Below are 13,158 nucleotides of genomic sequence, written 5' to 3'. Positions count from 1 at the left end.
ATATGGAAGAATTTGACCGATTATCTACAATCGAACCTTCTAAAGCTATATTCGATCATGACAGAAGAACCCCTGACTTGCAGAGGCTAGTTCTGGTTGATCCGACGAAATCTCTTATTAAAGATATTCATGACGCCAATAAAGAATTTGGCGACGATGGTTCATCTCATGTGTGGTGAACATTTAGAATTATACGCGACACCGAAGGTTTTATAATTGCTACTATGAATAACCGACGAGGGGTGACGATTATTAATTATCTCGACAAAGATATTTTTTTAGAGTAAATTTTATTGTAGCTGTAGATACCGCGGAAGACGATACTTGGATTATCCATGACAAACATGACTATGTCCGTCTTCACACCGGAAATATTGTTACGTTAAATAAAAATTCCAAACCAGAAATGTTGACTGGTAGTGATAAACCATATTATGAACGAGCGTTTTATACGCATCGAAATATAAATCGAAAGGAGCTCCGATAAATATTATTGATCATAATGCGCATGCGTGGACTTCGGCTATAACAATATTTCCACGAAATCGAACTGTTAAGTTCTGTAACGGTGATATGTTTGGTTTTATCAGAAATATCTGTAAAAACGATCCTGTATCTGTAGGGTTCTTTCAAAGTTCTGATGATGGAAACTATGATCAGTTTGTACGGCCTAATGGAGATATTTCTCGTACAGAATCTCTCTATAAAGAAATGAAAAATCTTGCGTTGAAAGATACCCATGACGATACTGAACAATTACTGAGTAATTGTTTTTTCGTTCCATTAGTTGCTGCTCATTTTGCTCAGAGAAAAAATTCATGGAAACCTACACGATTGGAATTTCTTGGAGAACTACAACGCAGTTGTGTTGAATGCCGACACGGTGGATTATGGAATACCAGATACGATTTTAAGGATATTATCTCGGTTGATATGGTTGTATGTTATCCTGGAATTATTTTTGGAATGGGAGAATGTTCTGAGTATTTTAAGAGATTCGGTCATCCAAACCATGAGGTGACCAGAATTGCGATAAACGGACCCTTACCAGATTTTGACCTTACTGGATTTGCACGAATTACATCATTTAAGTTTGCTGAAAATCTTCATTTGATTTGTTATGGCTTGGCAAACACTTTTCAGAGAACATGTGGGCACCAATAGTTTTATTTCGATGTATGTTTGATTGTAAAAGTATTGATATCGATGGTTGTAAGTGAGGCAATTATATCATATCGTTCGCAGAAATAAGTTTGGTTACCGCAACAAAAGAAATATTCTGATGATTAAAATCCGGATATAACTGACTTTGCGAATAAAATCGCAAAAGATCTCGGCAGAAAAATAATTGGCAAATTTATGCACGGAGGATCGTGTGATCATAAACGACATTGTACAAGATTAATTATAGACGATGCTGACCTTGACTTTACTCTTACTAATACAACGAAGAGAAACACATTTATAAGTCGAAGTAATGTTAACTTATTGGACGGAACTAAATTAGGTACAATTGTGAGTTACACTGATGGTGAGTCACCGCAGTTTACTCATTAAAATCTTGCGTATGTTTCGATAAATCTATTATCAATGGGAAATAGATTTTCTGATACCGCAGTTAGAGTCGCCACAGATTCATTTATATCAATATAACGTACAAGATTGCTAATACAAATACACATCGGCGCTGATGAATGATGAGGCGAATGGAGAATAAAACAAGAAAAGATACTTAGTTATTCTGAAAATGCAGACGTTGAAATCAAAGATATTTAGTACAAATATATCAAAGATCAGAATTGTAATTTGCACCATCGGTATGTGTTCCTGTGACCAGACATAATACTGTTTATCTCAATGGGCCTGAAATTTCTGGTAAAACAACACATGCGATCGAATTATTTCGTTGGAGTTCTTCAAACTCTGCTGATATACTTGTGTTAACCCCTACACATAGACTGGCCAGATAAATGAAAGAGCGAGGTGTAAAATCTCACACTTATCATAGCTTCTTCCGAAAGAAAGGAGATACATGGACTCCTGAACGAATGGGTGAAAAATGTATTCCAAAGTTTATTATCTGGGATGAAATAGGTACAGTGTCGCTGAAGACATTAAAAATATTTCTTGATTGGTTGTTCACAAAAAATACAGCTGTGATAATGTGTGGTGATCATGGTCAACCGCCACCGTTTGTTGGATTGTCTCCGCATGAATGGCTAAAATGTTCATAGATTATTATGAGGAGAAAACTGATGATCATAGAGCACTTGATCCAAAATTAAGAGAGCTTAAGAAATTGATCAGACTACAACCAAATAAAATTCAGTGTGAAATAATGCGCGAAGTAATTTCAGGAACTCATATGAATGATTTTTGGAATATGTGGAGACCAGATGATTTGACAGTTGCAAGTAGAAAGATAATCCGTGATTCACTTCAACAACAATTATTTATGTTACATAAAGAAAATTTTTATAATCTACCTGTACCATTGTGTTATCGCCCAGGAGCTACTCGACGGCAAAATATCGAAGTTGAGATTCCAGGTTGCGGTAGTAGACAAAATCTTGTGTTAAATGATATTGTTTTAGTTCCTGTGAGTGTTGTTGAGAGCTCGTTAACGATGGACAAAACTCCATGGACGCTAGGATATGCTATAACGATTCATTCGTCACAGGGATTAACTATTTCTGATACAAATATTTGGATTGGTGATGGTCGTATTGAATGGTCTAAGTTTGTTTATCTCGCAGTGTCTCGAGTCAGAAGAATATCACAGCTGCGGAGGGGTGATCATAGACTTCACAGAAAATGATAATCAAACTTCTAGCAATGGAGATGATGTAGTAAGAATTTTTTAAAGTTATAAACAGTATGACAAAAAAAAAATAAGCGAGATTTTGACCTCGTCGCTGAATTTATCATGATATTGAAACAACAACAGGATAATCATTGCGCGAGCTGTGACACAGTAATATTGTGTCAGTATTCAAATAATAACCCAAGACAGCTTACAGTAGATATACTTAATAGTAGTCTTGGTCACACGCGAAAATGTGATGCTGACCTGTCTTGAATGTAATTGACGTATAGACGCTAGTTCACAAAAGTGAACGCGATGGTAATTGTGTGTTTTCAGGAATTACTTGTAATTGTTCACGTACAAGTCCACGTTGAGGAACAGTTGAATCTAATCTGTAGATTGCAGGTCTACCCGTGGATCTTACCACGCTGGAAATGTCATGTGTCGTCACACTCCGAATAGGATTATTTGCTCCTTTTTTACCACCTTCAAGTTCACCAGGTTCATATAAATATCTTACAGTCACATTACCTAGTATTGGTTGTTTTGAAAAGTCATGTGTTTGTGTATTGGCACATGTTTCTGTGTTTCCATTGATAGATTTAATAGAAATTGCACTAGTAATTTCATTATTTAACGCAGCTATTACACTTGGTAGTCTTGCAACCCATTCACGAGATCTGATATCTTTCTGAATTATTTCCTTCGGATACTGGTATCAAAACAATCGCTCAGCAAGTGTTCAATTAAATCATTCAACAATTGCCTGATCGCGATGAATTGCAGTATGTCCTCGTCTGACACTGACCTTGTTTTTTTCATTAGAGATGATACTGCACCAGGAAAGTCCTTGCCATGATCAACCTGTGGTAACTGTGGCCATAGCAAGAGGGTCCTCTTGATAAATTCGTTCAAATGCAGATGCAACTTCAGTTGCTGCTTTAGTTGATAGTGATTCTGCTTCTTTATATCTACTTGCAACGTCAACGACATTTGAATGTGCGCGATTGACGTCTGCGTCTTTTAATAGAATCATGTGGTGAAAACAAAATATCTGCTTGGTGAACTTCATTGGGAGCGGAAACATCAAAATGTGCATACTGAATTTGTTTAGGTGGTGGTAAATAAATTTGCCAAATTGTTTGTCGTGCTAACCAATTTACAGTTCATCTGGGTCTGGTAAGACGCAATTATTACTTAATCTGATAATGAGATAGCTCAAGTGGGATAAGTTATATTTAGTGGCACCATCTGTAGATGAGCAGAGATGCTATGATGTACTTAAAGATTTTAATGAGGATGGTAATGATGTTAATGATTTTATAACCGATATTGATGAAGCCCCATCTGTAGATGACCTCGATGGATTTATTAATAATCTCGTAGTATACGATGATGTGCGGTTTTACAAAGAATCAAATCCAGTTCGGATATTTTCTCGAGGCAGACACAAAAACACAGACGTGATTTATGTTACTCAGCAATATACACAAATACCTAAAGTGATCAGAGATAACTGCAACATTTTAGTTGCGTTTAATGGAGTTGATACACATACTCTGCGAAATATTCATCAGACTTGGTGTTCAGATGATATGGATATGATTAAGTTCAAAAACTTCTTTTCAAAAGCACAATCTACCCCACACGGATTTATCACGATAAATTTGCACGATCCTCGGTCACTATATCGTGTAGGTCTTGATAAAATATTTGGTTAAAAAAAAACAGCAGCACGGAGGGTGAGACCACAAATGAGTGTCCAGGTGGGTAAACAAACAGACATACAAATTTGAAAACACGAGCGATAAAGATAAAACAAAAAAATGAGCTAAACCAATTAGAGAAAATCTCGGTCGGTTAGAGGCTTCGGTTTAAAATTATTGACCCTGTATTTTTTCATTTGTTTCGTATGAAGCTTAATTTTCACCAAAATAAAACCTGCTCCAAAATTGATATGTTCACCCTTCCTGTTGCTTCATGGATTCTGCTTTAAGGCGTCATTGCTTGTATTATTATTAATATTATTATTATTGTTATTATTTCAGACATTAGCTGAAGAAGGTACAAAAACTAGCCATACTGGAGGATGGTGTCGCCAAGAGAGCAAGGAGGACAGCGGACGACACTGGACAGACAAAGATCTCGCGAAGGCATTGGCCGAGCTTTTTAAAGGAAAACGCGTGGCGAGTTTCGGAGATGGACCTGGAAGATATAAGCAACTCGTAGAGGACGCCGGGAAGGGAGTTATATATGACGCTTACGACGGTGCACCATTTTGCGAGGAAACAAGCGAGGGGAGAGTTAAATTTATGGATTTGACGCTTCCCCAGTTTGGGTTGCCCATGTACGACTGGGTCATCAGTCTCGAAGTCGCCGAGCATATTCCAAAACAATTCGAGGGCGTTTATTTAGATAATATTCACAGGCATGCGCGAGAGGGCGTAGTTTTAAGTTGGGCTGTCCCGGGACAAGGTGGTTATGGGCACGTCAATGAACGGTTATTTGACTATGTTGCAAAAGTTATGGAAAAAAATGAACTATATTTTGATCCTGAAAAATCTGAGGTCTTGCAGAAGGCAGCTACAGTTCAATGGCTTAAAGATAATGTAAATGTATTTGTCAGAGGAAATAAATCACGACCAGACAATCTTGAGAAATTACTAGTTTAATAGTGATACATTTTAAAGCAAAACTCATTTATGTAAAACCTTGCACCATTTAATCACTGGTTGAAGTATTCTGTTATGTATTGCAGTATACAACTCATCCATAACAGGATAAACTTTCCAAATGCATATTGTATATTCTTTTTAATGTTTCCACTGGAAATAAGCTAGAAACTAACATTCTTCAAAATACAGTTTGAAAATACATTGTTGTCGTACTTATATATTCCAAACTTTGCACCACGATACTCCACAAGAAGATACCAGTATTACATAGCAAAAGAAGGCAAAAATTGTGACACCGGATATGATCACATCAACAGCAAATCGGAAATGCTTAAATTATGATACAGGTTTATAAAAATAGATATTTGTTTAGACCATACAGCAATTTTTTAAATTTTGGACACTTTTTTGTAACTTTCAGACCATTTTGATATAGCCCTGTTATCAGTATTAAAAATGGACCACATCAACTGCACTAATTAAATTTATGTTTCGCTTGCGACGAATATCGCAAAAGGCCAGTCATATAAGTCGAAGTGTCCGTCCGTCATTCGGCAACTATCGGTTAAGTTGGGGGAGTGTTTTTCATTTTTAAAAAGGAACATCGCCATACTTTTGCCAATGATATATCAGTGGGACGAATATCGGTCGAGGTTTCTGAGTTTGAAGCTGAAGGTAATAGGCAAGGCTAAAGAACTCGAAGATGAAGGTCATAGGGAGGAGTAATTCTTTAAATTTTATGTGCATTGTCAGAGATTAAAGTTTTGGGATTTTACATCACTATTTATCATTGACATGGATACACTGAAGTGTTGCTACAAGTGTGGAGATGGAAAAGTAGATTCATATTTGTCATATTAACAGAGGAACGGGATGGTTGAAATATCGAGGGTTGTTAGTCATGTGATACTCTCTGTAGGCTTATTTGATGACTTGATTTGATTTTTAAAACATTGCAAGAAAGCTTAAATTGTTTTACACATTTATGAACTTGTTGGATTCTTTATTTTACGAAAACCTCTTTGCCTTAATTAAGTGAAATGTTCTTGAGAGATAAATGAACTTTGTTTGGAATATTTGCATTCATGCGTAGATAACCTGATCTGATTCTTAATTCCAATATACCAATGTTTAATATTTTGAATACTTTTTTGGAAATTTCTTAACCAGCACTTTGTTAGCAGGAATACGTAAAAGCTAATTAAGGTCGACTAATGCAATTAGGTGTGCATATTTGCATAATATTTAGATCCGATTCATTTTTCATACCATTATAGCATAGAATTTCGTTCATACCATTATAGCATAGAATTTCGTTCATACCATTATAGCATAGAATTTCGTTCATACCATTATAGCATTCAATTTCGTTCTTACCATTATGGCATAGAATGTCGTTCTTACCATTATGGCATAGAATGTCGTTCTTTCCATTATATCGTGGAATTTCATTCTGATTGCACTAGTTCCACTTTCCTAGACTCCCTGCAGGCACGTCGATGTAACAACTAGATTGTATTCTCTACTGAGAGTTGAACGTTTGTGCTTTGAGATATTTCTGTAAGCGATATTAAATATAGCACAAGGTTCGCAATGTTGAAAGAACACAAAAAATCCCATAAAATTCATTTCTAATTAAGGAAGTCTTATGGGAATGCTGTCAGATGATCGAATATTAAGGTACGTGTCATCAAACAAAATGGTTGCTTGTCACATGACCATTTTGAATTTAAATAATTTCCAGTCGCCATTTCATTCATTAAAATTTGACTGTAATGATACATGGAAAAATAAAACTTCAAACATTTTCTGGAAGCGAATATTAAAGATCCAAGTATCTTTGTGATGATAATTTACCTAACAAGGCTTGTCGTAGCTTTCTAGATAGATATCGCTGTACTAATTACGCCAAGCAGCTGTTATTGCATACTACTGTTGTCTGTGATATTAATTTACCGGACACGGCTTGTCGTAGCTATTTTAGATAGATATCACTGTAGTAATTACGCCAAGCAGCTGTTATTGCATGATATTGTAGTCTGTGATGGTAATTTACCGGACAAGGCTTGTCGTAGCTATTCTAGATAGATATCACTGTACTAATTACGCCAAGCAGCTATTATCGCATACTACTGTAGTCTGTGATGGTAATTTACCGGACAACGCTTGTTGTATCTCATCCAGGAATGTGTCACAACATTAATAGAGCCACTCAGCTCTTATTGCATCATAATGTAGTCTCTAAAAAAAAAACATTAATATTTTTTCTGTGATTTGTCCCTGAAATTTAGGAACCAGTGAAGGATATTATTTTCATTATAAAGAAGCAACCTTAAAGTTTAAACACGATATAAACTGAGTTCAAGCTAATGGCTTTTTTATGACAAAGCAAACGTATTTGATTCTGCCGGTTCCGGAAAGATCAATTTCACAAAAATTCCCACACATTTAATTTCAGTACATTTATTATTAGAAGATATGACGCACCCTATGCTGATTTTATGTCTGTTGTATCCAGGTTGGTGCCTGACATAAGTAAAACGGCGTTGGTGCGCCTGAATGGGTACCTAATGCACGTGATTTCAGCGAAAGTGTAGAAGGAAGGAAGGAAATATATAAATAAAGAACTTAGTTGTAGTAGTATGTGGTGATTGTTGGCATCCATAGTACGCCTGTTGGTTTACGGTAATTAGGCGAAATTTGTCATTAGGGAATTTAGCATTGAAGGTACCTTGTAACATTGTTAGAAATGATTGAAATCAGGTGTGGTTACATGGCAACAGTGTAAAATCTGGTTGACCTCAATAATGTGGGACACATGGGGAATTTAGCATGAAATGGCACTTGGGGACACAAAGGGAATTTAACATCAAGCCATATTTTCACAATGGTGTTCGTTGTAAGCCGTTAGTAGCTATATCTAGAGTTCCGAAAAGGGCCGTTGGGGTTGTTAACCAGATAAGAATGTTAACACTTTACACTGCTTGATATCTCTTCCCAAAAACTTTTCCTCGAACCCGGTCTGTAGACAGGGACACGCTTCAGGCATCCTTGCCTCTCCATCTGGATCGTTCTCTTCCATATAGCTCTCTGTAATCCTAGGAATGGTCCACGATATCTTCATATATACCATGAAGTCTGGATTAAACATCATGCTGGAAATGTTCGATGGTTCTAAATTTACCCACATCTTGTCAGGTTGTCTTGAGAACATATGGCACATTAGACCAAAGCGCCTTTACATAGTCTGGAACCAGATTGAAACGGATTGAAATGTTCCACCAATCAGATAAATTCAGTTAGGGCATGTTGTGTCCCTTCCAATCAGATGAGAGTGGAGGCTTGAAGTAACTGATAAAATGAAAACAATGCATTGGGGGTACACCCGGAATGATAGTGCTACTACTATTGCATTGGATTGTATTATTCCAGAGAAGGATGACCTCAGTTTGCCTTAGTGGGATTACCTATCGTCTCCGCAATAAATTTTGCCTGCTTTTGTACCACCTTTACCTCCTTCTCCGTCATTACTCGTATATGATAATTTCAGAAAGAACCAAAAGGAAGAGTTTGCTCAGCAACAATAATAAAAAAGGACAAACGACAGCAAGAAGAAGAAGAAAAGAACAAAACTTTGAACAATCAATATCAGGAAGAGAATTAAACAAAACGGTTAGTCTGTTACACGGCATTTTCGTGGAGTTAAAGCAGGTGAGATAAGTGTATCAAACTTCTTTTAAACCAAACGTAGAGAAAGAGACCTTCATAATCTAATACTTCTAAATCTTCTGTAACCACATCGTCGTTAACTACTGAAACACAGCAAAAGCGGTAACTACCACTCCTACTACAGTAATAGCAGGAGTAAAACTTGACCCTGGTAAAGTTTAAACACATTTACAATCGACTATGTAAAGTCCGTAGCATTTTGTTTTCATTTTGTTATTTATAAACAGCAAAACAAAACCTCTAACTTTTTTCATGACCATCTATATCTCTTTGAATACAGACAGATACAACTAATGATTGTCTCGTCAAATGAAACTTCAGTCACTCCATTATACACTGTATTACGGTGATGATAATCTCATAAATTCTAGAAGTAGAAAGTGGAGATAAAGAGACATGCATTTTCTTTGGCATATTCTCTTTGAATAGGAATCACAAATCATATCACCAAGTCCACGTTCTTCTTTCTTCCTTTTGCTGAATTTCTCTTGTGAATTTCTTCACTTACTTGGTTTTTTATCTGCTTCCTTTCCTTGTACGTGCCTAACCTTTTTGAATTTCTTTAAAAGTATGGGTCTTTCTTCTGTTTGTGCTTAACACTTCTCTTCCTCTTTATTCTCTTTTATTTTCTTGGGACACTCTGAATGAACACCTTTGAAGTTCGGATATTATGGAACCCAATATCATTTTTGCCTGACAGACATAACAGGAATCTTGACTTATCTCTAGTGAAGTAGCCCGATGTGTTTTTTGGAAGTATACTTTGAATGTCTCTCTGTGAATCTGTGACCAAATGTGCGATCTGTTGCGACTCTTCCATCTTCGCAGGCTGAAACTGAATAAGTGGTCTCTCTGTCTATAGGAAGAGAGTGTGAATCATAGTCAAATCAACTTTTGAATCAAGATGTCAAGATCAAACTTTGCCAAAGAGAAAGCAGATGAACCAAAGAGATGAATGTGACTTTCTGTGTATCCTCATAGTTGAAGTATTAGCAAACGTTCATGCTAGCAATTTTGAAGATGACCCGAGTATGCCTAAGTCAATATCTCTACGTACCGAAAAAGTGACCTCCAGAAACTTTCGAAGGAAGGCTTACACGTGCATGGTGAAATTTAAGGAGATCATGTCTCAAGTTCCATCAGAGAAAGCTGCGAGTTTCATTACAGATTTATAGAAATCATTATTATTAATACATTGAAACGATAGTGCCGAACTATTGATGACGATCATTTGAGACTATCCATTAATCATGCCAACTGAATATGTGTGTTGATAGAATTCAGTACACTGGCAGAATTAACGTCTTCCAAAATTATGGACAAAATTCATCAAGTTCAACACCGAACGATGAGTTTGTCATCACCGATAGAAAATCTCCTTTTCTCATGACACTTGTTTCACTGAAATGAGGTAGCGGATGAGAAACGTGTTATCGGTGTATAACCTTCGTTGTACCGATTGACAACCGGCATGATGTGCTGAGCCTGTCCCAACGCAATGGCTCGAACTTTGGCTGAGAATAGTGATAAACAGAATTGAGAAGATCATGAGAGAGGAATCGAAAATCGGAGATAAGACAACAATGCATAGAAGTAGAAGTTCTTATGCAGCATGTAGGTATTTCCAAAGAGATCATCAAGCCGTATCGTAGCCTTGTTTTGCTTTAAAAGTATACTCTTAAGTCGTTCGAGATGGTCATTTGTTTTGGGGGCCAGATTTCCAAGACTAAACATACATTTATATTTATTATCACCAAGATCATTTCGATGCCATTATCAGCATCACATGATTTGATGGAAACAGCTACTGTTGCGAGAAATGTGGCCAATAATTTATCAATCGGAATTAACATATTCATTGTTGAGAGATCTTGTGGGTGTTTGGCTTCCAGGGTCCCGTTTCACAAAACAACTTACGCCCGAGGGGCCCCGAGTGGCCGAATGGTCTAAAGCGCTCACCGTTACGGATCACTGACTGCCATCTCACCTCTTTCTGCGTGGGTTCCAGTCTCAGGTTCGGCCCACGTGGGAATGTGAGAAAGCTTGCCAGTAGCTTCTCGTGGATCGGTGGTTCTTTCTGTGGGTTTCCCGGGTTCTTCCTCCACCATTAATACTGGCCGCCATGTATAGCCTATTTTGTGCTGAAAATGGCGTTAAACCCCACAACAACAACAACAATAACTTACGCTCAACATTTTCTGAAGTTTTACGTACGATATTCGTACATGATTACGGGTGTACACTAACGAGAATTACGTATGTTTTTTTCTTACAATTTTACGTAACTTGACTTTTACTTACATAAAGCAAGTACCAGGAAGCCGTGAGTGACAAATGTTTTCGTATACATGTTTGTGGAGAGCTCCAATCACAGTGAAAGAGTTGTTTTGACATGCGCCCTGACACTCCAATATATACCGTATAGCGAGTCCTTCTTTATTTTAAATCATAATTATAAACGTTCCCTGTAAAACAAATAATTATATAAACAACAGTATGTACCATGTATTTCACTTTGTTGATCATTCCGAAAAAAATAAACAAGCAAGACATTAAGTCATCAAATTTTTTAAAAAATTAGTTGAAAATCTACAGTAGAAAAATTATGCTTTTATATACGGTATGTCAAGGTTAGGAATTGCAGATATACAGAGAGGTGTTCCATCGAGTGTGATAAAGAATACATTGATGTTAGTAAAGCGATAAATCAAGATGCTGAAAGCCTAACCAGTAGACTAAGTTCTTTTTCATACTTTCTATTCGGTACGTATACAGTTTTTATCTGCGTGTTTACACGTCACTATGTCAACATTTCCACATTTTATGGTAATGGCAGCTTTCTTTTACTATTGTTCGTTTGGGTCATTGTCAATTTTCAACATATGATCGGCAATATATATATATATATATATATATATATATATATATATATATATATATATATATATATATATATATATATATATATCGGTTTTAATAACCGGTGGAGGAAGAATTCGGGAAAACCCGGTAAGAGCCACCAACCCACGGGAAGCTACTTAAAAGCTGTCTAATATACCCACACTGACCGAACCCTAGAATCGAACCCGCGCGGAAAAAGATGAGATGCCATTTATTAGTCCACTCGGTCACCCACGGCCCCGCTGTCTTTTAATAAATGGAATGAAAAAGAAATACAACAGTCCTTACTGTAAACGATGATCAGCATCGTCAATAACATCTTCATTATCAACAAAATTAGATAGTCGTATCGTCAAGAAACTTGAATTAATAAATTTTTTAATAACGGCTAATTTTAGGAATTCTTTCATACAAACTCTGGTAATCTGATATTAAAAAATATCGTGTCAGCTAAAACAAGAAACTAATAGTTTTAAAAGGGACATCGGTATTATTGAAGAATATTTGAAATGGAAATTTTAAAAACAATTGGTTGGTACTATCCACAACATTTGTACAGTATTTAATTCCAAATGGATATTACAGCGGGGCAATCACTCAAATATTGGCGGAAAATTGCAGCAAATCAAGAGAACAAGTTTTTACAAAAATGAAAATTAGAATTACCTTGATACCTTAAATGCATTTTCTTCAGGCTTCGATTTCAAGTTTGTAGACGTCTGCAGAAAAAAAAATGTTATACTCTTTTCCTACATAACTGTCAATTTATGTACCTTATTTAATGAACAGATTTGAATATTTTGGTACAAGTCTATATAATGTCTCTTTGAATAATTTATTGTATTGTTTCAATCAGGACATTCAGACATATCGAAAGAGTAGCTCATGACTGTTTCTTTATTTCATATAGCCATTTTATGTCATCTAATCCTAATATGCATTGCTTCTTCAAGGGTAATATAATAAAAAAGCACAAAAGAAGAAAATGAACACGGCATCATGTATGACATCCAAGTATTCTTTCTAATATTCCATCATCGGTAAGAA

At 36.2% G+C, this 13,158-nt stretch overlaps 1 protein-coding gene across 3 annotated transcripts in view; it reads left to right on the top strand.

Annotated features, from left to right (window-relative positions):
* LOC149781372 (uncharacterized) overlaps positions 1 to 5,682 on the top strand; it is a 73,466-nt gene extending 67,784 nt beyond the window's left edge. For all 3 annotated transcript variants that reach the window (XM_089935461.1, XM_089935460.1, XM_089935462.1), the window contains one exon: positions 4,855 to 5,682. In XM_089935461.1, the coding sequence (XP_089791587.1) occupies positions 4,855 to 5,478 (624 nt within the window). In that variant the 3' untranslated portion in view covers positions 5,479 to 5,682. The remainder of the gene's footprint in view (positions 1 to 4,854) is intronic.
* Positions 5,683 to 13,158: the final 7,476 nt, after the last annotated feature.

This window comes from Sinohyriopsis cumingii, chromosome 15, assembly GCF_028554795.1.
Source record: "Sinohyriopsis cumingii isolate HCF-2022 chromosome 15, ASM2855479v2, whole genome shotgun sequence".
Lineage (NCBI taxonomy): Eukaryota > Metazoa > Mollusca > Bivalvia > Unionida > Unionidae > Sinohyriopsis > Sinohyriopsis cumingii.
Note: the sequence above shows the minus strand (reverse complement) of the source record. Positions and strands in the feature narration are given on the sequence as shown.